This window comes from Alosa sapidissima, chromosome 16 (assembly GCF_018492685.1).
Source record: "Alosa sapidissima isolate fAloSap1 chromosome 16, fAloSap1.pri, whole genome shotgun sequence".
Classification (NCBI taxonomy): domain Eukaryota; kingdom Metazoa; phylum Chordata; class Actinopteri; order Clupeiformes; family Clupeidae; genus Alosa; species Alosa sapidissima.
This window is the reverse complement of record NC_055972.1, coordinates 10,872,735-10,898,111: the sequence shown is the minus strand read 5'-3', so window position 1 is coordinate 10,898,111 and position 25,377 is coordinate 10,872,735. Positions and strand designations below refer to the sequence as shown.

Genomic DNA, 25,377 nt, shown 5'->3' with positions numbered 1-25,377 from the left:
TTCATTACACAACTGAGAGGTGTTCACTTTACCACTGAGAGGAAAATGGTGGCTTTCCCCTTTAAACAGCCACCATTGATAACAACTGACTCTAAGATAAAGAGGGGATTTGCTGCTTCCCCGCCACATCTGGGCCACGCCATCACAGGCTGGCGTCGGTCTCTCCTCAGAGCGCTCCTGGCAGCTACATCTGCAGGGGCGGCTGGCTGGCTCCTTTATTACCAGATTCTTTATTAGGGGGCATCTCGGCTGGCTGAGCCCCAGTAATTTGATTTCGTCATACGCTGAAAATCAAATAATCGTCCTCATTGTACAGTGTTTGTAACCCCACTTCCCACGAGCTCCTTTGCAGGAACTGTTCCAGATAAAAGGTGGCTGGGGGACTTGCTTGAGGGAAATTAAAGGGGAGACAGCCGAGGCGTTTGGAACCACTGCAACTTTTGTGTGTGTGTAAGACCCTTTGTGCACCTCTGCACTACTGGCTGTAGGCTATGCTATATTTTATGCATACCTGTGGATGTGTCTCTACAGCCATCATTTCTCCGATGTGACCTCGGCAGACAAGTTTCTTTCTCTGCCACATTCTTATCAGCCTGTTAGGCAAACTCTACAGAACTGACTGCATGAGTGCCACTTTGCCACACTCATGTTAGCAGTGTTAATTAAATGTGCCACATTTGCCCTTTCAGTATCCTCATAGGGTTGATGAAGACGGTGGCTGACTCCAGATCCGCACCATAATAGAGCCAGGTGAGTGGCAGACCATCCCTGCAGTCAGCTGTTATCTGCGGTGCTCAGCTAGGCCAACAGTCCACACAGACCTCCGGCTCTATCTATCTATCTAGTTAGATGTAATTAAAGTTTTTAAGTGGTAGGTACTCAATCTAATAGTCTGTTGAGGAGGAGCTCCACTTTGTTAAGGGCATTAAATAAGTGTGAGTTCTCGAAAAGGCCAAGTGGGTGTCAGAACGGGGACACAGTAGGCAGGTGGTGAGAGTTGTGAAAAGAATGGCTACTAAAATGGACGCCATGTAAATAACATGTCACGGGTTTGATATTAGCTGGTAAAAGAGGCTGCTTTATGCCTAACAAGGCAAGGCAGACAGAGTTATTTTAATGGAAATATTTTATTGCCCGGACATACCCTGCTGAGGCTTGGCCCACAGCCTGTATACTGGGACAAAGAGCTATGTGTGCATTTCATTTCTGGTTCTGACCTTCAAATTCTCTCAAAAACACTCAAAAATTACAGGAAAAAAGGGAAAAGGACAGATTTAGGAGACAGTGGAATTTTTTGTAATGCATTTCTACATCACAGCAAGTTTTCTGCATAACCATATACGGGACCAACATCTTGACGCTCCTAATCACTGCAGCAAATTTCAGCAAAGCATTGTGCCAATAAAGCAAAGATGTGTGAACCAATCACCCAACACAATTTCACTGTATGCACTTTCCCTGAATTTACATCCCCGTTTGTGAAGGACAGCTTGCAAAATGCGTCCATACGAAAGCAGATCTATTTGAGGATTTCCCCACAAAATCCCAAGCCAGGTAAGCATCATCTCCTGGTAATTTTACTGTCAGTGGCAGAGCATTCTGAGAGAAGCTCTGGCAAACGAGTTTGCCGGTAATGTGCACAGTGAATCATGAGCGGCCGTATGTCATGGCACTCCCGCCTGCCTGCCTTCCCCTTGGCACTCTGCCCACTGACTCCGGTAACTGCTGCATTTGCGGGGGTGTGTGTGGGAGTGATGAGGTGGTGGTGGTGACGTGGTGGTGAGGTGACAGGAGGTTTGGGGGGGGGGGGGGGGGTAGGCTGCCTCACCCTTAATCATCCCACCCCCTCTCTGAGTGCTTGCTGTGAGGTGAGTGTGCAGTTTCACCATTTTTTTTTCTTGTAAGGGTTCTTAAACCCATTTCTCGACCCATTTTCCCATCCAAGTAAATAACAAATAAAAAAAATAAAAAATAAAAAATCAGAAGATGCCAAAGCAATTCAACTCCAGAAATGGAGTTGCCTGTTTTGGTTGTAAATATAAATTACACGGCCTTGAAATTTTGCAATCATACCCACATGTTGCCATCCATATCAGTTCTCCACAGCCCACACACCGAAGGCACGTCCATGGTTGCCTGCATCCATTTCCTACTTTATATGAGGGATTGGCATTTAGCAGCCTGTTGTGTATTGTTTGTGTTGAAATCAATCCCCCTGATCCTCTGTTTGCACATGGGCTTTCGCTATAATAGGCATATCACAGAGACAGCTAGTCAGTGTGAGAGGTACGAGGAAAAAACAAACCAAACCTTTCCTCACTTTCACTCCTCGGACGCTTTCTCAGACCATGTACTTCATACATCTATTTGAGTAGATGTGACAAAGGGACACCTTTATTGGGCTGTATGAGGACACCACTGCCAAAGATTTCATCCCATTGTCACTAATTAGTTACTGTATTGTAGCAGCATGAGCTGTATTGGTTACTGAAGTACGTTCGTGTCTCGTCATTAAAAGTTAGTCCCTGTGTTTGCGGCTCACAAATCCAAATGTTGACTTTTGTTGACATGTTGACATATCAGCATAAATGAGCTTATGCAGCCAGCAGGGAACGGATACAGACAGAATACACAGTTTCCATTTAAGAGAAAGGTCAGCCAGTTGGGAACAAAACAGATTTACTCTTGGAGAAAATGTGTCTACCAAACAACAACTCCATTAGTGCTAGTTCTATAGAATTTACATGCACCAGTTGGCCTGTCACCCGCAATTCAAGTTTGGACTTGGTGCGGTCACTTAAATGTAGTAGTTCCCACTGTACAACCATCTCTAAAGTATGTGAACAATTTGTTCAGACAAAAACAGCCAGTGTGCATGCCTCCTGCTCTCTGCAGGTCAGACAGCCAGACAGACAGACAGACAAACAAAGCCAAATCCAACCAACAAATACGTATAAGTATAAGTATATAAGTATATATACTTTTTGATCCCGTGAGGGAAATTTGGTCTCTGCATTTAACCCACTCTACGCCAGAGATGCATTGCTTATTATCAAAGCCTTACCATTTTTAAAAGTTTTTTTTTATTTATTTATTTCATTTTGACCTGTCCGCCAGTACAGCCTATGGTCGGGGGGAACTAAATATTGTGTCAGTGTTTCCACACGGCAAAACGTTCATGAAACATCCACATTTCCGGTATTACATACGGACTGCCTTTACATACAATTTACCTACGTTGGACTCTCATGTGAGTTGTTTACTATTGTATTTCAGAGTTTATTTCTTTAATTCGTCAACCAGCGACGTGCAGAAATAACAGAGGTACCTTAATGATTATACGACTGCTCGTTAGCTAGCTGTAGATAAGCTGAAGTTGAAGCAACGTTAGCGTCAAAGAAGACGAAGATTAGCGTTAATGTTAACGTTAGTTTAACGACGCATTCGTATGGCTGTTACTTACTTACTTACTTACTATTTCGATTTGTGTCGGCACGTAAGCGAATTATTTAGAAGTCAATCGAAATCTGCTATCCCATTAGAGTTGTTGGTCATCGACGAAAGCGAAGTTGATTTTGAATGAGCTAGGCGTTAGCAGGATGCTAACTAGAGCATGGCAACTATCGCTAACTCACAATGCTAGACTAGTTTGTTATGTTCTGGCTTGGGTATTCGGTCGTGTAGAAAAGTTACAAAAGCGCATTGATGATTCATTTGCTCGTCATTTCATATAGTCTTAAATTATATTGAAGCAACTTCACCGGTGGCTTTTCCCATAGTTCAATTTACTTCATAAACCTTGTCCTTGGGGGCAGCCGTGGCGTAAATTGCAGCAACCCTCCGGTTACAGGTCCGAAGTGCTAACCTGCTGGTTCGAACCCCGACCAGTAGATAGATATCGGAACTCCCCCTATTACCGTCGGTCCCGTATTTCCACCGTCTATCGTGTATGTGTCACTTATATCCATTTCTATACAAACCAAGACAGCGGACTCCTAAAGAGACGCAACCACCCACACCATAGGTTTATCTAAATTAGCTATGTACCAAAAATGACATTTTACCGTGACTCAAAGAGCTGTAAACAGTGTTGTAAGGCTGCGTGTACACAACCGCTTGGAGCTCCAGTGGAATTTTCATTTCACGACAAGAATTCTCGGTCTAACCGTCCATGTGCCGTTGAAACGGTGTAAATAGGCGACCCATCAGGCCAGCACTATAACTCTGAGCGTGGTAAACAAAATCGGATATTCCAGGCAGTAAATGCTTCCGTTAAGAACCAGACCAGATTTTGTTCAAATCTACACACCTATGGCTACTGAAAAATGTAAGGTTAATTTAGCAAATGTTATTTTGAAGTGTTTTCGTTTTTTTAGAATTTTTTGTTTTAGAATTTCTGAACAAAAGTGGTGATAATTGGGGGTGTTACTATAGATACTTTATTGATCCCCAGGGGAAATTCAAGGAATTCAGTAGGCACGGCTGAAGTGCCCTTGAGCAAGGCACCTAACCCCTCACTGCTCCCCGAGCGCCGCTGTTGATGCAGGCAGCTCACTGTGCCGGGATTAGTGTGTGCTTCACCTCACTGTGTGTACACTGTGTGCTGTGTGTGTTTCACTAATTCACGGGTTGGGATAAATGCAGCGACCAAATTTCCCTCACGGGATCAAAAGAGTATATATACTTAAATATTATACCTACCATAAATCGGGTACAAAGGAACCAGATCTAAAACAATTCAATTCAACGTTGACATTCAGTAATGGGTCAACCGGAAGCTTTGCCTTTGTACTCTCACACTTCTGGTCCAGAAAAAAACATCTGTGGGTAAATTAGGCATTCGGGTTGGTGAGTTTAAATGTATTGTTATTCGGTCTTTTGTAAGGAACTGTTCTCTTGTCTCGTAAAAAGAAAGATGTTAGCTGGTCCATAGGCTTCAACTTGCAGCTGGCAAAGCAAGCCAGGTGAGACAGGAGTGTACAACTGCCAGTTACATTACTTCTGTTTCTCTCCAGACCTGTGCCATCCACCATGACTGATCGCTACAATATCCACAGCCAGCTTGAGCACCTGCAGTCCAAATACATTGGCACAGGCCACGCCGACACCACCAAGTGGGAATGGCTGGTGAACCAGCATCGGGACTCCTACTGTTCTTACATGGGACACTTCGACCTACTTAACTACTTCTCCATTGCCGAGAACGAGAGCAAGGCCCGCGTGCGCTTCAACCTGATGGAGAAGATGCTGCAGCCCTGCGGGCCTCCTGCTGACAAACCCGATGACGCTTAGCCAGAGAAGAGAGAAGGGGGCCAGCGCTGCTGGCATGCCTGCTGGGTGGCGTTAGGATGGCTGGGGGGAGGGCTGTCCAGATGAAGTCCATTCTGCGGCAGTGGCTCTTCAAAGTTGGATGAAGTGTGACATTCATGGACTGATGTTTGTACATAGGATCACTGTTGTTACTTTTTTGTGTGATTTCCCCCCACCCCCCAACCCCCTTTTTTCAGGGTGCTGTAGAGCTGATAATGTTCATGATGATGCATTTTTCTATAATAAAATGTTAAGTTCAATGTTTACCTGATTCTGCCCATCTGTTCACAGGAAATATCTGTCTTGTTATATATTTGACTCTCCTGGTTGTCTCATTCAATACTTCAAGGTCAGCTGTGAAAAAAGAAAAACTATCTTTATGGAACCAGCAGGCTATGCCAGGACTGCTGGGGAACAATAAATCTAATAGAATAAAAATGCCTGCCAGAGTTAGTGCCCATCCTTTATAGACTGTCACTTGTAATGCTCTGTATCCATTATTTCTCACTTTTAAAATATCATGTTTGTTTGGAGGACAACCTGTTTAGGGCTCAGAAGAGATTATGTTGGATATTTAGTATAATGCAGGGTTTCATCTCAACTGCACGATAAACAACATTTATCTTTGCAAACTAACAGCCAAGCTTAATGACTCGTATGCCAATAGCTGTGGTTACTGCGGAGCTATTGGAGAAAGATGACCACTATGATGGGCTGTTTTACTGCTCTTTTCATTTTATTCTTCGCTGGTCTGAAATTAAGTCTTTGATTCCCTTTTAACGATGGAATGCATCATACGGACATATTTCCAATCAAAATGTTGTATAGCGAGGCACATGCTGGTAGTCGTTAACAAACTCGACAGCTTCTTTATATGCAGCACAGTTTGGAGTCTCCATTTGGTGTGATGGCTGCCCTGCACTCTGGGCTCTGTGATGTAGCTCATAGTTTCCAGGGTGAATCCCCACCAGCTGCTCTTGCAGTTTGAGACTGCAGCAGAGCGGTTTCTGCTCCGTCATATTGGCAGAGACCCCCATATCCATTGTAATGCACCTCATTCTGCCATCGAGGAGCCATCAGCATTTGGTGACTTGTTTGTTTTCACCCCCATAAGTGAATGCATTAGCATAAATACAATTTAGAAAAGCATTCCTTAATTTTTGTACAGTGGGCTATAGGTCAGTGCCAGTATGCCGTTGCAAGGTGATAAATATAGTCCATTGTGAGGCATTGCCGTGTGAGGGAAGTCAATTACTTACTTCATTCTGCCAGGAAGAAGAATAGTGTGCATATACAACAGTATATCAAGCTGATTAATAGTGGATCTCTTCCAAAATGGTACATTTCCAGTATCTAGTCTGTAGAGGTGACTTCCATTTTTCCCAAATGATAGAGTGGAGATTGCTTTGCTTGTGCATCCAACCATAAGTGCCATCAGAGTCCGTTTTGAAAATTTATTTTGCAAAACCAATACCGGCAGGACTCCTTTGAGCCTAATGGTAAATAACTCAAAATGTAAACACAGTCGCCTCCTGTCTGATGAGATGCAGTATTTTCAACTAGCCTACTTGAAACTGAAAATGCATAGACCAGAGGTTTATTGGAGGTAAATTAAGTATTAGTTATGTAGCTTTTCAGACTCCCTTTGGTAGACCATTCGGAGGCCTTTTCTCATTTGATTTTGCATGCAAATGGCCACCCGTCTGGCGGAGCAGAAGGGCCATGAGTAATGGAGTTATGATTCTGAATCTGTCCTTTGATGAGGCTTGGTGACAAGAGGGGCTGATGGTCATCTGTTGGTGGTGCCCGTGAAATGCCCTAGAGAGGCATACTAAAAAGGTTGGCTAGGCTTCAGCATACCTGCAGAAGGGCGATTCAGTCCAACGGTATGAAAATGATTAAAAGAGACATTAAGCCAATTTGAAGCTTGGCCAGTCTATTTTCTCAGAAGTTTTAGAGTTGTTATTTTCAGCTATTTCAGACATATATAAAATTGTTCCTTTGGTCAAAATAATTTTTTTCTGTTATCTCAGTAGGTGTTATTCAGCGAAAAGTGCTTGATGCTATTTGAAGTGTGCTGGAGTCACACAGAAACCCAGTGAAAAGCCATATGCATTGCTGTAAAATACATAACCTTGAGTATAGACTGTGTTCCAACTCTCTACTCTAAAACGGCTCAAGCATTCTATTCTTCACTTCTTTACAACCACACAGGTAGCAAAGCCTTCACAGACCATCACTAAAAAAAAGGTGTATTTGAAGGACAAGTTCCACATTTGATTCTGGAAAGTATTTTGCCCAGATGTGGCATGCATGAATCCATTCAGAACCAGGTGCGGTAAGGCATTAAATTATCCACCTGTCCGTTCTGCTAGTCTCTGCCCTTGCAGTACATTTACCAAATCGCCAAAGGAGAGGGACTGCCACTGTATGTGTGGAGGCAGAGCCAACAGACAAAAAAAATTACTTGATCTGTATAAAATTATAATAATAATACAAAATGAAGGGTTGTATAAAACATCTTAAATAACCTAATAAGCTACAGGCTCATAGTGTTCATGCCTGCAGGGCAAGCATCACTCTGTTCAGACATTTTTCAAAGCAAGTTTTTCAGATGTTATCAATCCTACTTGTGTGACTCCCCGTACTGCATATCATCTGTCTGTCCCTGATCCAAGCATTGAAGTCAGAGTAATCAGAATTCTGTCTTTGGCTAAGAGTGTCTTTAATGAGATCAGTCAGGTATGAACTTCCAAGTCTATTGTATCAATAACAGAACTGAGGTCTGTTGCCCTATCTCATTAAATTTAAAGTAGTGAAGAAATACTTCAGAAGTTTGCTGTCCACTTTCAAAATACTAGACATACCAGCCACCATTTGCCCATTGGAACTGTTACAGCAAACTGCAGCCTATAACAGAAACCGCAGTGTACATTTAATTAAGAAGTCATTAGTGAATGGATTGGCATTATGTTCATGACATCATACTTATACTTAGATTACGTGTTTCTTTTTTAGTGGAATTAGAAAGGCCATGTTGGGTAGGTCAGCTACTTCATGCCATCAGCCTTTCACATCTGATTGCTCTGTGTCTTTCACACATGCCTGACTTTCATCAAGGGAAGAGTGTGGATGTCTCCTGCCTCCTAGGTCATCCAGATCAAACACTAGGATGTGCACATCTCAAGCTCTAGACTACAGAGTTCACTTGCTGTTTGTTCTGGACTTATGTCTATGGTTGGGTCTGTTACATTTAATTTGTCTCTCAACGTATTAGTTTATCTGCTGGCCATTACATCAACAATATGATTACTTCCTTGGACCATAAATTTGAACCATCTGCATGTGCTTCGTAAGAACAACTGGCCATGAAAGTAAGTTGTATCGGGACATTGCATGTCAAGGTAACAAGGGGGTTCAACTTCATTAAATCAGAAATCCCAAATAGAGCCATGGGAGACCCAAATTCAAATGAAATACACTGATATGACATAAAAAGAAATCTGTGGGGGATTATTAAATGGTTGAAAAGACATGTAATAGCTCTATAGGTATATAGCTATAGGTGTTATTTTTTATAACACTTTTAATGAACTAGTGGTGTATGCTTCCTGTTTGCATACAGTAGGCCTATTTGCATGTCTTTAGGCCTGCAGCATGAGAGGAATTTTTTTCTTTTCATCTTTATTCAGAATTATGAGGCCGATAATCCAGAAAGAAATACAAATAGGTTGAATAAAAGCACACACCCTGTTTTTTTTGTCATTTATTTTCAGGTGTCTTCCTTGAGATCATTAGATTCATGGTGACATGGTGTGAAGAATTAGCCTGACGAGCCAGACCCATATTAAAATGTAGGGTCTGGGCACTCACCGTTCGCAGTGCTCAGTCCGAGGGGCGGTATAATCGGTTGTCTTTCAAATTCCCTCTGCACGCAATAGGACAGCGCTGAGTCCCATGCGTTTTCCCACCAGCGGAGCTAGTTGGCTAGTTCAATCTTTTGCCATCTTAAAACAAGCTTAACTCGTGTCACACTGTTGGCCAACAGCAACATCCATCTTCTTTGTTTTCAAGTAGCAGGGAATTCAAGCCAAACCGTTGCAACTCTGCTATCAATCATTATGTTAAACCCGCCTAACGACTCTATACACGATTTGATTGGCCTGATAGAAGTTTAATTTTTCGAGCTCACAAGCCAACGGAGAGTTGCTAGCCCTGGAAGCAAATGTGATTTGATGCCGCTACGGTGCGTCTAGATTTCTAGGCTAGTGAAGAATTTCTCTTCCTCGAAAACAAACACTGCTCTAAACGGTGTCTAATTGACTACAATGTGAGCGTACATCTTTTTTTTTTTAAGTGAAAGCAGCATACTTTCCGGATGCTTGATCATTAGCTTAATCTTCCAAACAGTTTTGCAAACCAAATAGAGAGGAATGTAAATTGGGCATGAAATCTATTCATTGACTTTGGTGCCAGTGACGCCAATGGATCCGAGCACTGTCCACCGGATTTAACACGGTGATGTGGTGACAGAGGTGTGACCAGACAGGGCTTTGAAGACCCAGCAAGGAACACAGAATCTGCAGCATTATGGTAAATACAGTCCCATCTGTGTATAACAAGATTGTTTGCATAGTCCAATGCAAATGTAACCACATTTATTGAGTTAAATGTTCAGTGTTATTAGGTGATTATTAGCTGAATAATCACTGAATTTACTATTTCGAGCATCTGAATAGGCTGCCTGTGTTATTTTTTTTAAAGAATAAATGAGGTGTTCATCATCTTGCACATTATTTCTAACACTCTACTATCCTTTGTACAATTATTCATGTGTAACCAATCGAAAATGAATTAAACCTTTAACAGATGCAATTAATTTCTCCGAATAGTGTGATTTCCACCACGCGGCCACACTTCTATCAGCAGGTCCTCTACTGACACGGTAATGAAGGGCTAAGGACGGAGCCGGGGTGTTCAGAGGCATTAGGTACGCTCCCCCAGCTCTCTGTTTTATTAGCTCTGCTCAGCCGCTTCACGCACCACCGCACTGTGGACACAAGCCCAGTCGGCTGTCCTGTCACATCACTTTTCTCTCCCATGCCTTTGGTTTTCACGCAATTATGCACACACACACACACACACAGACACGTGAGCACACACACACACACACACGTGCACACGCACACACACCCAAACATACTCAATAGTCAGTGTACTCCACCTGGACCTTATAGACTGCCATGATAAAACTGCATCATTTGTGTCTTTCAAGGAAATCAATGACCATCTCCACATATTTTCTGACAAGTGAATGTGAAAAGAAGTGTACGACGGTGGAAACACTGCAAGGCACCAGCTTCAGTGATTCAGAGACTGAAAAATCAATGAGCACATGTTTAAGTTTTACTTGGACAACAGATTTCTTTACTGGTGAGGCAGTCCCACCCAGCCAGAACAGTAGCGATGCACCGCTGTGTGTCTCTCAGCAACATGTAAGCTTACTAGAGCCTGAAGTTTATAAAACTACCATCATCACAGAAAGAGACGGCGATGGCTGTGGGTAATATGTGTTGTTTTGTGCCCTGCATCAGCAAGAGGTAACTGTACCTAAGAAAACTGGACTTCCTGGAGAGAACCACCACAGGTGGAGGAATAAATAAAATGGCGGTCAATACGATGTTGGATCCCCTTTGGTGTCCACATGTGTTCCCTGCCATGTAATCATACAGACGAGAACCACTCAGCATGCTCCAGGCAAATGCAATTGCCTGTATACAGCTGTGAATCAGAATAGACTGTGCTTTTCAATGTTCCCCACCGCGAGTCAACAAATGGCATTCTACACACTAGCTTGAGTTAAGTAAAAAATAAAAAAAACAATTATGCAAACAACAAGACAAGACAAGACAGGAAATGCCAGCAAGGTTGGTGTATTGACATGTTTCATACTTACATTCTGTACAAAAAAAGAAAATTACAATAATTTAAAATCCTCTCTTCCTCAATCACTTATCTGCATTAAAAATAATACTTTCAAAAACTGACACAAGTATTAAGGTTTTTAAGCCACTTTTCAATAGAGTAAAATCAACAAATACCTCCATTCGTTGTAGTAGTGGTGGCAGTAAAGCTTTTCTACAGGTTGAGTCAAGCATTGTCATTGAGCAGAAAACAGCAAAGGAATAGTTGAAGAGTTCACAGGGTTTGACATTTTGAACGATTCATTGGGGTACACTGGAGTGTTAATGGGGTACACTGGAGTGTTAATTGGGTACACTGGAGTGTTAATTTAGGAGGCACCCACATGCCCCTCCGCATCTGGGAAGGAGAGGGATGGCTGAACTGGACCCACACTGTCCACTCCATCCCCGACCCTTCCCCAACACACTAGATATGTTCCATTACAGCCGTGGCACAAACACACATTCAGACGAAGCTCCAGCTAATACATCGACCGAGCCTCAGAGATAAGGCAGAAGGCGAAAGATAAACACAATTATAGCCAATTACATTGAAGGAAACGCTTACAGTTTTTAAAGAGGGTTTTTTTAAAAATGCCTTCATCTTCGGTCCAGCTTTGCCTAAATGAGGGAAGCTGGGAATAACATACAGTGTTAAAAAGCCTTTTTCACATGCACTAATATCTGAGGATATTCTTCCATTCAGAGCAATAATACTGCAGATACTTAAAATGGAATAATGGACAAATATACAATAAAAAAAAAAAAAGTCCCCTGATATTTCCCCCCTCAGCAGTTTATCATACATTATACATACATTATACAATGCACTGTTGAGAGTGGGGATTCTGGCAGTATGCATCTGTGTGTCTGTGTGTGTGTGTGTGTGTGTGTGTGTGTGTGTGTGTGTGTGTGTGTGTGTGTGTGTGTGTGAGAGAGAGAGAGAGAGTGTGAGTGTGTGGTGAATGTAGCCAACACCATCACATATTTCAGGAATTATGGTGAATTATGGGCCACCTTAAGAACAAAACAAACAAACCAACAAACGAACAGAAAAGTGCACAATGCTTCCTGGAGCAGGTTCATCTCCAGAGTGGCCAGGACACCCATGCCCCACCCTCAAAGTGCCTGCAATAAGTCCAGACTCATTTCAGTTTCTTTCTGCTCCGCTCAGAGGGTTTCCTTCAGGCATGGTTCCTTCTCCGCCGTTGGCCTTCAGGAGAAGCGAGCAGGTCCGTGGGAAATGGGCATTCGTGCCGGAGGAGAAGAGGCCAGTCTGAGCTTCGGCGGTCAGTTCCTCAGTGGCGGGGGGTGGGGTGGGGGGGGGGGGGGATTAGAGACGGCTGATCGAGACGAGGGAAGCCACCATCAGCCTCTCGACCCCTGTCAACAAGCTCAATCTCACGGTCGATGGAACCTGCCAGGAGGCCAAAGGAGAAAAGATAATTTACTGAGAGGGGTCTTCGAGGGAGGCCCTGTTGACAAAAACTCCCAATCCAAAATGTATGAGGAGAATGAGCATGGCTTACAAGCTTATGAATGCATGGCCACTTTAGAATATGGGAATGTTTGTTGTTGTGAGAATGTGTGTATGGAGGCACCAGGATGGGAGCAGGCTTCACTCAGTCTTTTGACAATTTCTCAGAGCACTGGACCGAACGCATAACTCAATCACAGACAATAAAAAGTGTGTATGTGTGTACAGTGCAATCGGAAAGTTTTCCACATATTGTTATGTTTCAGACTCATCTTAAAATGGATTCAGTTCATTTTTTTTTCTTCTCGATCTACACACAATGCTCCAATATTGCACAAAGAAACAGGTGTTTGGAGTGTTTTGTAAATTTATAAAAAATAAAAGACTGAAATATTACATTTCTATAAGTATTCAGACCCCTTATTATGACACTTGCAATTGAGCTTTGGTGCATCCTACTTCTATCAGTGGACCTTGAGATGCTTCTAAAATGTACCTGTTGCACTGTATATGGTATATATATACTGTCTCTATTGTACAGTGGAGTTTTGTTATATGTATATACTTATATTTACCCTTTCTGCTGTAAGTGCATGTTGTGTGTGATGTCTGTATGCTACTGAGACCTTGAATTCCCCCTTGGGGATCAATAAAGTATCTATCTATCCATCTATCTATGTCATCTAAGTCATAAGCTATCGGCGCTGCGCAGCACCAGTTGTGATATTTATCTTACGGAGTGTAATCGTAGGTAATCGAGTGTAATGTCATGTATGAAAACTAGTATTGTTAGGCAATACTATAAGTGCAAGTCCAGGGCAGCTGAGGTGTGGCGATGACATCATCGATACGCAAGCAGGATGTGTGGTTTCGCTGTCTAAACGAATTTAAACGGGCTACGGTTTCAGAGTTTTCCACTCTGGGACCAGGTTTCAGAAAAGTGCGGTTTCGGGCAGTGCGTTTACAGGATTCGTATGGACGCTCGGCCAAGACGAAGCAAAACCTCTGCGTTTAACCTAAAAAGCGTCTCCGTGTGGACAGGCCTTATATGAGTGTGTTTGTACTCACCTGGTAAACTGCTTGCTATCTTCATGCACCTCCATCTCTTTGCTTTTGAACTCATTCAGTTCCTTACGGATAGCAGCCTGTGGTGTGTAAGCAAAAATAAATAAATAAAACATATACACATACCATTCATCCCTATGTGTGTGTTTGCTATCTTTACCAGCACAATGTCAAATGTACACAGGAGAGATGTTCAATTCCTCATGCTGTAGGTAGGGGATTTCACACAGCGGCCAATCTACAACCAAGCCTATTTACTGTCAAAACCAAAATCACTAACAAAAACATCACCAACAGAACATCCTTTAAGAGCATTTCACTGGGGTCATCAAGCAGGCACCTTTCTTCATAGGCATTACATTGGACTCATTATGGGTCCTCTACCAACAAACAAAAATCAATACACTCCATCTTCCACACACTACAAATGATGATTTAACAGTTGTTTTCATTTTCACTTCAGATCAAAAGTACAGTAAAAAAATACCATCACATATCAAAAGACGCTATGATGCATATTTGAGAAATCGGCAAGGCAAAAAGGATCAGCACTCTATGCACACAAGTGAGACATCTCCTGCTGAAAAGGTCCAAATTCAGATTCCCCGCCTCTGCAGGCGCAACGGTGATGAATCATCCTGCAACACAGCACGCCTTCCTGCTTACAGACTTCAGCAACACGGGAATCCGGAACGGTGGCCAAGACGGCTAGCGTCGTCTATTCAGGCATTAGACGGGCTTTACGTTGGGGGATGGGGTGGGGGAAGAGTGTAAAAGAGGGGGATCCGAAGCCTGGAAGCCGAGGTGAGAGGGGGGGGGGGGGGGGGGGGCTGCTGTTGTTTGTGCCTACACTCAGGGCACAGTCCCAGAATATGCAATGAGGTCATCTTGGAAAAAAGAAAACGTTGGCAGCAGCGCCATTAAGACACTCTCTGTATATGAGGAGCATTTGTTATGCAGTGCACAGCCATAAGGGGGCAGTGTTAATGAGCCAGGGGGCATTAGGCTGAACAGGGTGAAAAGGGTAGTAAACCATTGCGCAAAAAATGCAATGATGTGACAGGGTCCCTCATCACAGAGGTTGGGATCATTTTGTGGTTCTATTCTGCAGACCTTGCATTGGTGTTAATTCAGAGGGACATCTTGTACCTCAGTAACACAATTTTGGCAAATCTCAAACAACATGGCTGAGCTAGAATGTAGAATCATATTTGTCAACTCGATTTCAATCAGTATCATGGGTCATGTATAAGGGACTGTGTGTGGGTGTGTGTGTGTGTGTTGTGAGAGACAGAGAGAGCGAGAGAGAGAGAAAGAGAGAGAATGTGCACAGGAGAGAATGAAAATGAAATAGGAATGTAAGTTGAGCCTACTATTCAGTTTTGTTTTTTGCATCCGATTCTCCTGGAGATTCCAACCTAATATTGAAATCAACCTCCTCAGTATTTTTTAAAAAATGTTGCCCATTTATATTGTCTTTACTGTACTTTCATAAACGAGGCCAAAAAAACATTTCTGATCAAGACAAAGAGGCAGCATGAACAGTGGTCGTGTGTGTGTGGGAGGGGGGGACTCGGCACTGAAGCCACAAACACTCTCCAGAGGGATTTGCACCTACTTTGTCGGCTGGGGTTAGCCTGGTCCAGGGCTTGTCGGCGCGGCGGTCGTAGTCCTTGGCGTCTGTCACCTCCACATACTCATTGAAGCGCAGGATCTGCCGAGCCACCAGCTCTGCCACCGTGGGCCTCACACTCAGCTGGGGACAAGACAGATTTATGAGAATTGTAGATCACAGAGAGGGAATTACTGATTTAGAATTGGTTGGCAGCTTTTCTGATATTTCCTCTGCCTCTTTGTAGAGCCGGAAAACCACAGTGGGAAAAACATCTGTGAAACATATGCATACTGAAATGATTGATCGAATAGGAGTAAGGGACAAACGGAATCAACTAGTGAGATAATTCAACCAATTTAAGCCAAATGCTCTAAATGTATGAGAATGAGTAACATTCTTTGGCTACACATTCTTTTCTCCATTAGATTCTAGGGAAAGAAAGAAGCAGCTATCATTCATCTTAGTGTTAAGTGATGGTGCTAGTGCCAGCAATGATGGATTCAACAGATACAAAACAGCCCTTAAAACAGGATCTATATTTTTCAAAATGTATATTTCTCTACAACAAATTTCTAAACAAAAACAACGTCTATGCAACACCTGGTTTCAGTCAGCCATTCTACTTCTACAGGCCTTCTTACTGCATGAAAGTAGGCTTTTTACAGCACATCTCTGAATATACATCCAGAAACAACTATCAGTGTCAGTTCTCTATCATTTGTTTTATATCTCTACACAGCACCGAACACATACAGAAGCACAACGAGCCAACATAGAGAGTGTGGGCAGAGGTGAGCTGGGTAGCTCCAACGCTCTGAGTCCGAGCTGCTAAAAGCGGAAACCCCATCTCCATAATTCCCATTCCACACAAGGTCGGGCCTTGTCGGGCCTTGTCTGGTAAAGCCTCAGCAAGTCTCATTTCCCTGCCGGGCACTCCGGGGTCAGCAATCCAAGAGACCGCTGCAGCCACAATCACCACACAGCACCAGCCCCCCCACTCAGAGCTGGACTGGCCCTCCCACCTGGATGCCTTTTATGCCATTTCACACGGGAGCTTCAGTTTGGTTAAGGCTAAAAGGATCCGATATCTGTGGCGTTGGAGACACTAGTGAAATAGGATAACTGCCAGAGCTTAAAAAGGAAATATAGGGGACCTGTGCCACCTGTCTCCCAGACTGGGAGGGTGGGAAGTGGAAACATGAATATGAATGTGCAAACAGAGTGCAGTGGGGTGTTTAGCTCCACTTATGGCCACCAGATGGTGCTGAGCACCACTCACACCTTCTCTAGAAGACTTGGCCATTGCGTTATTGAAACAGATAACAGCACATAACAACAGAGCATATTGTAGCATAGCTGCAAACAACAGATGGATGCTGACAGCTGATCAATTATGAGTGTAAATGCTCTAACCTTCCTTGTGAGTCTTCTTTTAATCTCCTGCTTGGCCTCCTGCTCCTCCACTTCATTCTTCTCTGAAAAAACAACACAAACAAAAGAGTATCTATAAATATCCCAAAACACTGATCCCAAGCAATTTCTGATTTGGGGGGGGGGTGAAACCTTTGATACAGCAGAAGCAGAGAGTGTCTTTCCCTTTCTGGGTGTGCAAGGTACAATAATTCGCTCATTCTAACTGAATAAATTATATTTATGGATTGGACAACCAAGTGAAAAGCAGAACTGAGAAATATTATGACTGATGATGATGACACCAGCACCAGCTCAACTGGCCTTTCATCATCATCATCATCATCATCATCATCCTCCTCCTCCTCCTCCTACGCTTATACACTTATGTTAGCTTTCAACTGCACTGAAGCCAATTCATTTGGTCAACATGAGCCTCTTGATGACTGATAGGAATTTAAATTGGTAGGACTAAACCAAAAGAAAATCCCGTTCCACATGTGCTCATCAATGATTCAATCTCATTATGGAGAGCCATCAGGTGCTGCAATACCAGCCTATCTAATGGTCTGGTCATTAGACTGCAGCCGGCAGTGAGAGGAACAGTTAAGACAACCTGGAGGTTAGACATTTTGACCTGCCAGTTGTCATGGATGATTAAGAACACAGAGAAAATATCTTCAGGGGAAAATAGGAAATGATGTTTTAATGGGGAATACAATAATGAAACGACCTGCAGAGCTGACACTCCCATTAGCCTCAGGCTAATATATGTTCAGGGGATGTACAAGTTGTCTGATCATTAGGCCTCATGTACATACTGTGCGCAGCCAGTCTACTGATGGCAAAAAAAAAGTTGTATCCTGCAGCCATTTATCATACTACTTAATCTATACTGAACTCATTATAGTATTGATCTACTGCATGGCTGAACAGGCAGATACTGATCGGCAAATGTCTTCATGGCTCTATATGGACATATGCCTCTGCCAGAGTGCTCAGCTCCACACACCCCCACCATGAATGTCTTTAGCTAGCTCTTAACACCATCGCTAGTGCACAATGTCCATGCCTTTGAGCAGGAGAACTTGGCTTCTTTCTGCACTTTCATTAACAGACATTTTTACATGTCAACTTGCAGGAGATTCCAAAGAAACCCACAGATGCATAATAATAGCTTCATGCACATGATTATTGGATTTGAAGACTGATGACTTCTCCAGACTGTTGCTTTAGGCTATGGCTAGGTGATTTTCCCCATCTCCTGCTCTCTTCAGAGCCATTCCTGAAATGCACTGTGAGGCCGATGGGGCATTGGGCCACATTACATAACACCCCGTCAGTGTGCCTGCCGCACATGGACACGCATTGTCTGGCCCCTGCTGGGCATTTCAAGTGAGTGCGAAAAGAATGGTCAGGCTATGACCTAGTCAAGAGTGGCACATTGTCTTTTGACCTTCAACTTAAAGGTGAAGCTGCAATCCGTTTTTTGAGCATCTGCTGCCAACCGGCTCTCGAGTGCCTCGATGACATGGAATGGTAAGCAGTTGCACTCTAGAATAAGTGTCGGCCTGATCCGGTTAAGAGCTTATATGGACATGCTTTGTCTCCAACCCAAGACCCCTCCAGAAAAAAAACTATATTGCCGGCAGGGTCGGGGAAGCGTTCTTAATAAGAATCGATCTCTGGGAATGCACGCAGTTTGGGACTATTAGTAACCTTAGAAAGTGAGATTAGTGAGCCTTTTGCACTCGAGGGACCTGTTGGCAGTGGCCTCTATACGGTATAATCATTACGATGTCCATTTCTTAATTAAAACTAGAGCGCAGCATGCTGTGTTCTGATTAGCCATCACAGATCAATTGGGAACAAACACGGCGGCGGCCGCCCTCCGGGGCAGGTCTGGGTGTTCTGTGTCCTGAGAGCTGGGCGGCCCGCCTCCCTGCCAACGTGCCCCAGAGCCTGAACGCCTGATGGAATTCTGACGACTAGAAACCCAACGGAAATTTGACACCTGTCTCTCTCTCTCTCTCTCTCTCTCAGCTGTGATCTGATTTGTGCAGCGTAGGTCGATGTCTGTCTGCCTGCCTGCCTGCCTGCCTGCTGCAGTATCGATGATCAGCTCGAGGGGAGCGGTGGAGTCAGGCCCAGACAGAGGAAACAAGGGCTCCTCTCAAACAAACAAACAAACAAACAAACAAACAAACACAAAGCCAAACAGAGGGCTCTCTGGGAGGCACTCATGGTGGAATGGCCCCAGAGCCTGGACTTACGTTTGAGGATGTTCCTCTGTTCCAGCTCCTCTGTGGTGGGTCTTTGGCTCAGACGCCTACAACAGTTAAAAGAGCTGGAGTTAGTGACAGCAATAACACTGGCAAAGGCTTCAGTGACATTTTTAATCCATATCAATGATTGACTGATTTGAATGAAATAAAAATCAATGTATGCTTGAATGCATGAATATGGGTGATAAATCAAATTAACTAACAATCATGGAAACTAAAAGGTCCAAACGTACAAGAATCTGAAATGTTTTCCCCCACTGAAGTGACTTTTGACTGAATGTACTAAGCTAATAAGCAAGAGGAAGTTACTGAAATCAATGTGAGAAGTACTGATATATAACTGTGTGAGGCTCTCGAGCTTGAGTCTTAGAGTGCGACTAAGGTTAGTGTGCCATGGCAAGAGTGATTGTGATTGCAGCTTGAGACTCGTCTAGGCCTGCATTCTCATGCCACTACGACATTACAGTGGACCAATCAGGCTGCTAGTGTGGATCGGGTGAATGAATGTGCTGATGGATGGATGCAGAGTGAGGGATGAATGTGTTGGACAGATGGATACAGATATGAATATGGATATGAATCCACACCAATCACTCAATTGGTGATTGGATGGCTAGTTGGATGGGTGCCATGATGGATGGACAGGTCCGAATCCTTCAGCAGAGCCTCACCTGACCAGCTTGCTGCCGATCTGCTGCCACAGCTCCTGCCTCTCCGTCTCAGAGGAGCGGGGCAGGATGTTCTTCTCCTCCAGCTCCCTCTTGCTGGGCCTGTTGCCCAGCTTAATGGCCAGCGTGTCCCGCCTCTTGATTTTACAGGCAAGGGAATCTATGGAACAAACATTACCGTTACTGTGAGGGAGGAAAGCCTTGCTCTCTCTTTCCATCTCTCCTCTCTCTCTCTCTTTCTATGTCCACTTGTCTTTTCCTTTCACATACTGTTAGTATGCCTTCCCATTTCTCCCTTCACACTCTCTCTCTCTTTCACAACATCCCTCTCTCACTTTCTCTTCCTTTTCTTCATTCCTCCATCTTTCTTTCATATACTATGACTGTTAACCCCCCCCCCCCCCCCACACACACACACACACACACACACATAACCCCCCCTCCACACACACACACACACACACACACACACACACACACATAACCCCCCCTCCACACACACACACACACACACATAACCCCCCCTCCACACACACACACACGGTCTCTTTAAGGCTCACTCTCTTCTCCTCCCTCCACTTTTACTTCTGTTAAATGCTTCATCCTTCTCTTTCAAGTACAGTTAGTCTCTGTCTCTCAACAGCCCACCATTTCCCGCCTCCCTCCTTCTTTCTCTCCATCTCCTCTTTCTCTCTCTCCATCTACTCTTTCTCTTTGCACACTGTTTCCATAAGGACCGTTAATGGGGTGTGGGACGGTGCTGGGAAGGGAGACAGAAACAGGAAGTGAGGGCTTTTACAGGAACGAGGGGTGTGCGGAGAGAAATTCAAAAGAGAAATCCGCCCAAGAGGAACTGGCCTAAGTTTGACTTTAAGACACAACCAGACACAGCAACTAAAAGTGAAAGAAGCTCCTACGCAATGCTGCCAGATGATACACTTACTCAATATTATTTTTTATTTTTTTTAAAAACAGCACTACATCTGAAAACCGTCTGTTCTTAAACACACGCAGTATGAAACCAAAGCAAGTGGAAATTTAGCATTCCTACAGAAATAATTGGTAAATACAAACTAGAAGTGTATTCATCTTCTTCATCATCTTCCTCCTCCTCATCGTCTTTGTAGAGAATTGGCCCATCCGAGTCATCCGAGTCTGTAGATTGGCTATCTCTGTGATTGTTGTCTCTGGGGATGATCGTCACCTCAGGGTTGTCCACGTTCACTGTCTGTGGTCTCTCACCTTCCTCACAACTTCTAAGAAAAACAACAGAGAACCTAAAGTATTGCATACTTATTCATACTTATTTGTCTTACTGCCATGTGTTCTGCAGTTCACACAACACTTTTAAAGTCTTGTGAGCTCATGGAGGTTAAATGTGTTTTTGTAAATATGAGGTGAAGACTCATGTTTGGCAACTGAACCAACTCATTAGTCTTTGAACAAATCCCAACACAATATCTTGCAATAGGCAAATATAAAACAGTCATGCTGAAATGCTTCATCAACAGAAAAGTAATAAGACAAGATGGGCCATGCTGCTCAAAACCAAGCGAGAGCTACACAACAGGTATATAGTGCCTTTCTAAAGAATGTACTATGATGTCAGGCTTACTGACTGACACTACAATGCTTACAATGCAATTGCAATGCTTGAAAAGGGTACCATGAAACAGAAGAGTTATTTACACTATTCAAAATCAGTGAGTTTGAGAACTGTGAACTGCACAAGATGACAAATAGTGTGACTCACCAATGCCAAGACCTATTGTTGACGCTTTTAACACTTAACAGCAATGTTGACAATAACACTTTCTGGAGGGCAATATGTTATGCAGTGATCCTATAATTTGCAGGCAATAACTCATCTCCTTTGCTCCATACAGAAACAGCCAATTAAATACAGCATAGTTTCTGGTGACATTAAGATCTCTTCAAAGTATACACAGCTGCTTAATAATGACACATCCACTCTGTAGAAGTAAGCAGGAACATCACAACCCTTTCATTAACAGAGAGAGAGAGACAGAAGTTTGGGCTCTGAAGTATCTCAAAGATCAACAACACTCAAAGCAAAACTCTGCTTAAGAAAAAGACAACACGGATTAAATCTGTTTGCTCTGTCATGCAGCCTTTCTGGCTGTGTCCTTATCTCATCTCTCATCTTGAGATCTGATTTATTCTATCCAAAAATTGTTGTGGGGCAACTTCATTTCATGACGTTAACTGACAAATATCAGACACATGGAGTCACTCTCTCACTGGGTTCAAAAGGAGCAAGGAGCAAACTAGTTAGATCACATTTCAACCAACTGGGGATTTGAAAGACAGATGTGTGTATATGTCCTTTACATGACTTTAGAGGCTTCTACCACCAAAATTAATTTGAAGATGATACTACAAGTAGTTGACTATAAAAGAGTGCCTCAAAGTGTAGCAAAATGCTGCAAAAAGTAGTAAATTGTGTGACTGATTTGCTGTCTCTTTCTTTCAGATAGTTCAATCAGAGACTTTCTAATGAGGAGACACAGCACTCGTGTGCTGTACAATACATTGAGCCTATCATGTGGTGTGTTGTAAAGACATTGTGCCAATCATGTGTTGTGATCTCGCCGCTGGAGCCGTGAAGCCTTGCACATGCACATTTCTGCCAAAATATTTGCCCATAAAGTGTTGCAATATGGCCGCCGAGTGGAGGGACTTGCGCAAAAGGACTTTGGTTCAATAACACCATTTAAGCTGAGCTGACCACAGAGGGTTTGGCAGTAAATAAGGTCTATCGTGGGAACTTCCTAATCAAATACAGTCAACTAAAACTGAGACCTGGCTTACCTTTGTTTATTTTCTGGTGTGTGGTTGGTGGCATTCTCGGGGTAGCCATTTTGTTTTGTGCTCACTGGTTTCTCCAGGCAGTCAGAGAAAGTCTCGTTCTGGGGTTCGCTGAAAGATGTTTCCTCGGTGACAAGGCCAACCATCTTCTGTTCAAGTTCATCTGTTGTTGTCACCGTCTCACCCTTCTTATCCCCTCCCGCCTCTGTTGTATTGTCCTGCAGAGGTCCTTCCTTTGCACTGGAGGACACCTGCTTTTGGTCAATTTTTCCATTCCCAGAGTCCTCAGAGGCTGAGCTCTCCGTTTCAACTGAGGCCTTGGGCGCTCTGGGTGATCGGGAGGGGTCTCTTTTCTTGCCAGATTTACTCTCAGCTGTTCCGGATTGTTCCGCTCCTTTCTCTTTAGCAGTCTTTGCCTTGGCAGTTAATGTAGATGAATGAGACGGCTGAGAGCTGCCCTTGGATGTAGCCCCTGTCTTCTTCTGATTCGCTGACTTGGCTAAAAAGATTGGGAAAAAGTAAGAGTTAGAGCATAAAAGTAAATCTGTTAGAACAGATGCAAAAAGGCCGGGGGGGGAGGGGAGGGGGGGTTGCGTGGTGCAGTAGAGGGCTCTGCAATTGTAGTGCATTCTCAACACAGCCAAAGGAGGAGCTTGAAACCCAGCTAGGGTTTTACCTTATACAATATGAGGAAATAAAAAAAATGTTATGAGACTTACGACCTTTGATAAGGAAAATGTCATCAGTCATCGGTGTCAAAGTTTCTTGGCAGTAAAACAAGAGGATTTTATGGTTGTCAAAATGACCACACATGCACAAAATCACCAACAGCAGAAAGCGTTTTTCTTTATTTTCAGTTTCTTTTTTATCGGTGCTTGAACAGGAAGGGGCACACCACTGGGAGAACACAGAACCCAAGCTGAGTAAAGGAAACGTGAAGTAGGTCCATATAAAGATATCATGCACTCGACCATACCAAGGAGAGCACAAACACAAGAGACAGAGGATCTTACAGGAAGGCAGAGCATCGACTTGTCCAGTAAACCACAGGGTTTTTATTTTGTCAAAAGGAGAAGTGGGAAATGCTCTGGTATGAACTGGGCTGTCACAGTATTAACTATTCACAATTTCTCCACATCCGTTCCAAGATCTTCCTACCGGGCCTGCCTGATGTTGAGTAAACCTGTGTGCCACAGATTTCATTTTGAATAAATGTACAAAGCCTGGAAAGCAGTACCTTCAGTAACCAACAATATATTTCAAGGGCTGCGTTAGAAAGGGCTAAACTTGCAAAAATAGCTAGTGTATTAAGAGAATCCATCTGTTAGACAGCAGCACAAACACTAATCCAATTAATTTTATCCTGATACATACCAGTCAGTGACTCAGTAATTCTCTCTGACATATGATCTGATGGGCGACAGATGGACAGCTCTAAGAGGCTGAGGATGACACGATCACATGGGACAAGGTGCCTCATGACTCATGCAGGGGGACATCCACATGCAGACATGACATTAGCCTAGCCAAACCTGCGAGTACTCACCATTCCCGCGCGTGTTAGTGTTTCGAGGGGTTTGTTTGGGTGGTGCAGTGGAGCCCTGCCTTGATGTGGTTTTGGGAAGCTTTTTAACAACCCCCTGCCCGTCCCCCCGTCTCCCAGTCGCTCCCGCTCCCCCAGACAACTTGGGAGGAGCGCTTGGGTGTTTTTTAGCGAGGGGGTCTCGTGTTCTGGACTGAGGTCCCTTCGGGTTGGCCTTAGGCTCACTCTTTTCTTTGGGGGGGGTACAGAGAGGGGGCACGGCACCCATATCTGGAATTGACCAAGTTTTTAGAAACACACAGAGATCAGGTGAAGGAAGCCGACATCGACGTCTAGTCTGAAATGTTCAGGGAAAACCTGTGGTTTGTCAAAACCTGATCTAAAAAGAGGCAAGGGGAACTTGAATCTAGTAGATGCAGACCAGAATGTGATGTTCTCCTGGCTGCACACATTTGTTTTTGATGAAGCCCTTTAGCAGAGGGACTTAAGGAACTTGCCTTGAGACATAAGGACACAATCTGGTCTACAGGGGCCGAAAGATAAATTCACTGTTTTTCCAAGCTGCATCAACAAGCTATGCCAAATCGTTTTCATCTCAAAGCTTGGCAAAGTGGCAATGCAATCATCTCAAGAGAAGTGCTGCCTGGCCAACTAAACAGTCATTATTATTCACTAAAGCTCTCCTCTGGGTTTAAGAGGGGGGTATAATGACAAATGACTGCATTCTTCACTATATACTGACCATAGAAACCATAAAATACTCTGTTCCACACACTTTTTCCTTCAGTATGGAAGTATGGACTAACTGGACTAACTGTAGAATACCAATGACTTTCAATTCCTGCCAGGCCTTCAAAGAGCCAAACGGACAGTGGCAGTCTTTATAAAGTATGCTGTTCACTTGGCACTTTTCTGATAGTCTTGCATGAAGAACACCACTTTGTTTATACGTCACTCAATCAGATTTCTATGGAAACACACAATAGAGCATCAGCTCCACGACTGCTCTGCATTTGAGGTGCCAAGAGCATGTGGCCCAGCTGCAGTTGTGTTTGGCTTTGAGCTCAGTCGTGCACCCCCTGACAAGAACTAAGCCTGAAGTAAAGTGAAGAAGAAAAGAAAAGAGAAAAGAGAAAGATAGTTTTCTGATTAAGTAACAAGAAATTGCATTTCATTTCACTTCAGAGTGACTGAAGTGCAGATTAATTTCTT

The 25,377-nt window shown here is 43.6% G+C and overlaps 2 protein-coding genes across 8 annotated transcripts in view; one reads left to right on the top strand and one right to left on the bottom strand.

Annotated features, from left to right (window-relative positions):
• The first annotated feature begins 3,110 nt into the window (after window positions 1-3,110).
• On the top strand, window positions 3,111-5,574 carry sf3b5 (splicing factor 3b, subunit 5). 2 transcript variants are annotated; one of them, XM_042066584.1, is made up of 2 exons: window positions 3,111-3,250; window positions 5,016-5,574. In XM_042066584.1, the coding sequence occupies exon 2, from the start codon at window positions 5,032-5,034 to the stop codon at window positions 5,290-5,292; it is 261 nt and encodes an 86-aa protein (XP_041922518.1). In that variant the 5' UTR covers window positions 3,111-3,250; window positions 5,016-5,031; the 3' UTR covers window positions 5,293-5,574. The 2 variants fall into 2 exon arrangements, with proteins under 2 accessions (XP_041922518.1, XP_041922519.1); XM_042066585.1 differs by having other exon boundaries at window positions 3,192-3,324.
• A 5,653-nt stretch (window positions 5,575-11,227) lies between these two features.
• Window positions 11,228-25,377, bottom strand: part of phactr2 (phosphatase and actin regulator 2) — a 41,763-nt gene continuing 27,613 nt past the window's right edge. For 4 of the 6 annotated variants that reach the window (XM_042065590.1, XM_042065593.1, XM_042065592.1 and 1 more), the window contains 9 exons: window positions 24,169-24,435; window positions 22,626-23,121; window positions 20,868-21,049; window positions 19,797-19,953; window positions 19,114-19,169; window positions 16,844-16,905; window positions 15,434-15,571; window positions 13,819-13,895; window positions 11,228-12,690 (listed from right to left, as the gene is read on the bottom strand). In XM_042065590.1, the coding sequence (XP_041921524.1) occupies window positions 12,675-12,690; window positions 13,819-13,895; window positions 15,434-15,571; window positions 16,844-16,905; window positions 19,114-19,169; window positions 19,797-19,953; window positions 20,868-21,049; window positions 22,626-23,121; window positions 24,169-24,435 (1,451 nt within the window). In that variant the 3' untranslated portion in view covers window positions 11,228-12,674. The remainder of the gene's footprint in view (window positions 12,691-13,818; window positions 13,896-15,433; window positions 15,572-16,843; window positions 16,906-19,113; window positions 19,170-19,796; window positions 19,954-20,867; window positions 21,050-22,625; window positions 23,122-24,168; window positions 24,436-25,377) is intronic. The other 2 variants (XM_042065591.1, XM_042065594.1) reach the window with 2 other exon arrangements.

What these genes read in the sequence shown, in the direction of transcription:
- sf3b5 (XM_042066584.1), top strand. Translation starts at nt 5,032, where the DNA reads ATGACTGATCGCTACAATATCCACAGCCAGCTTGAGCACCTGCAGTCC.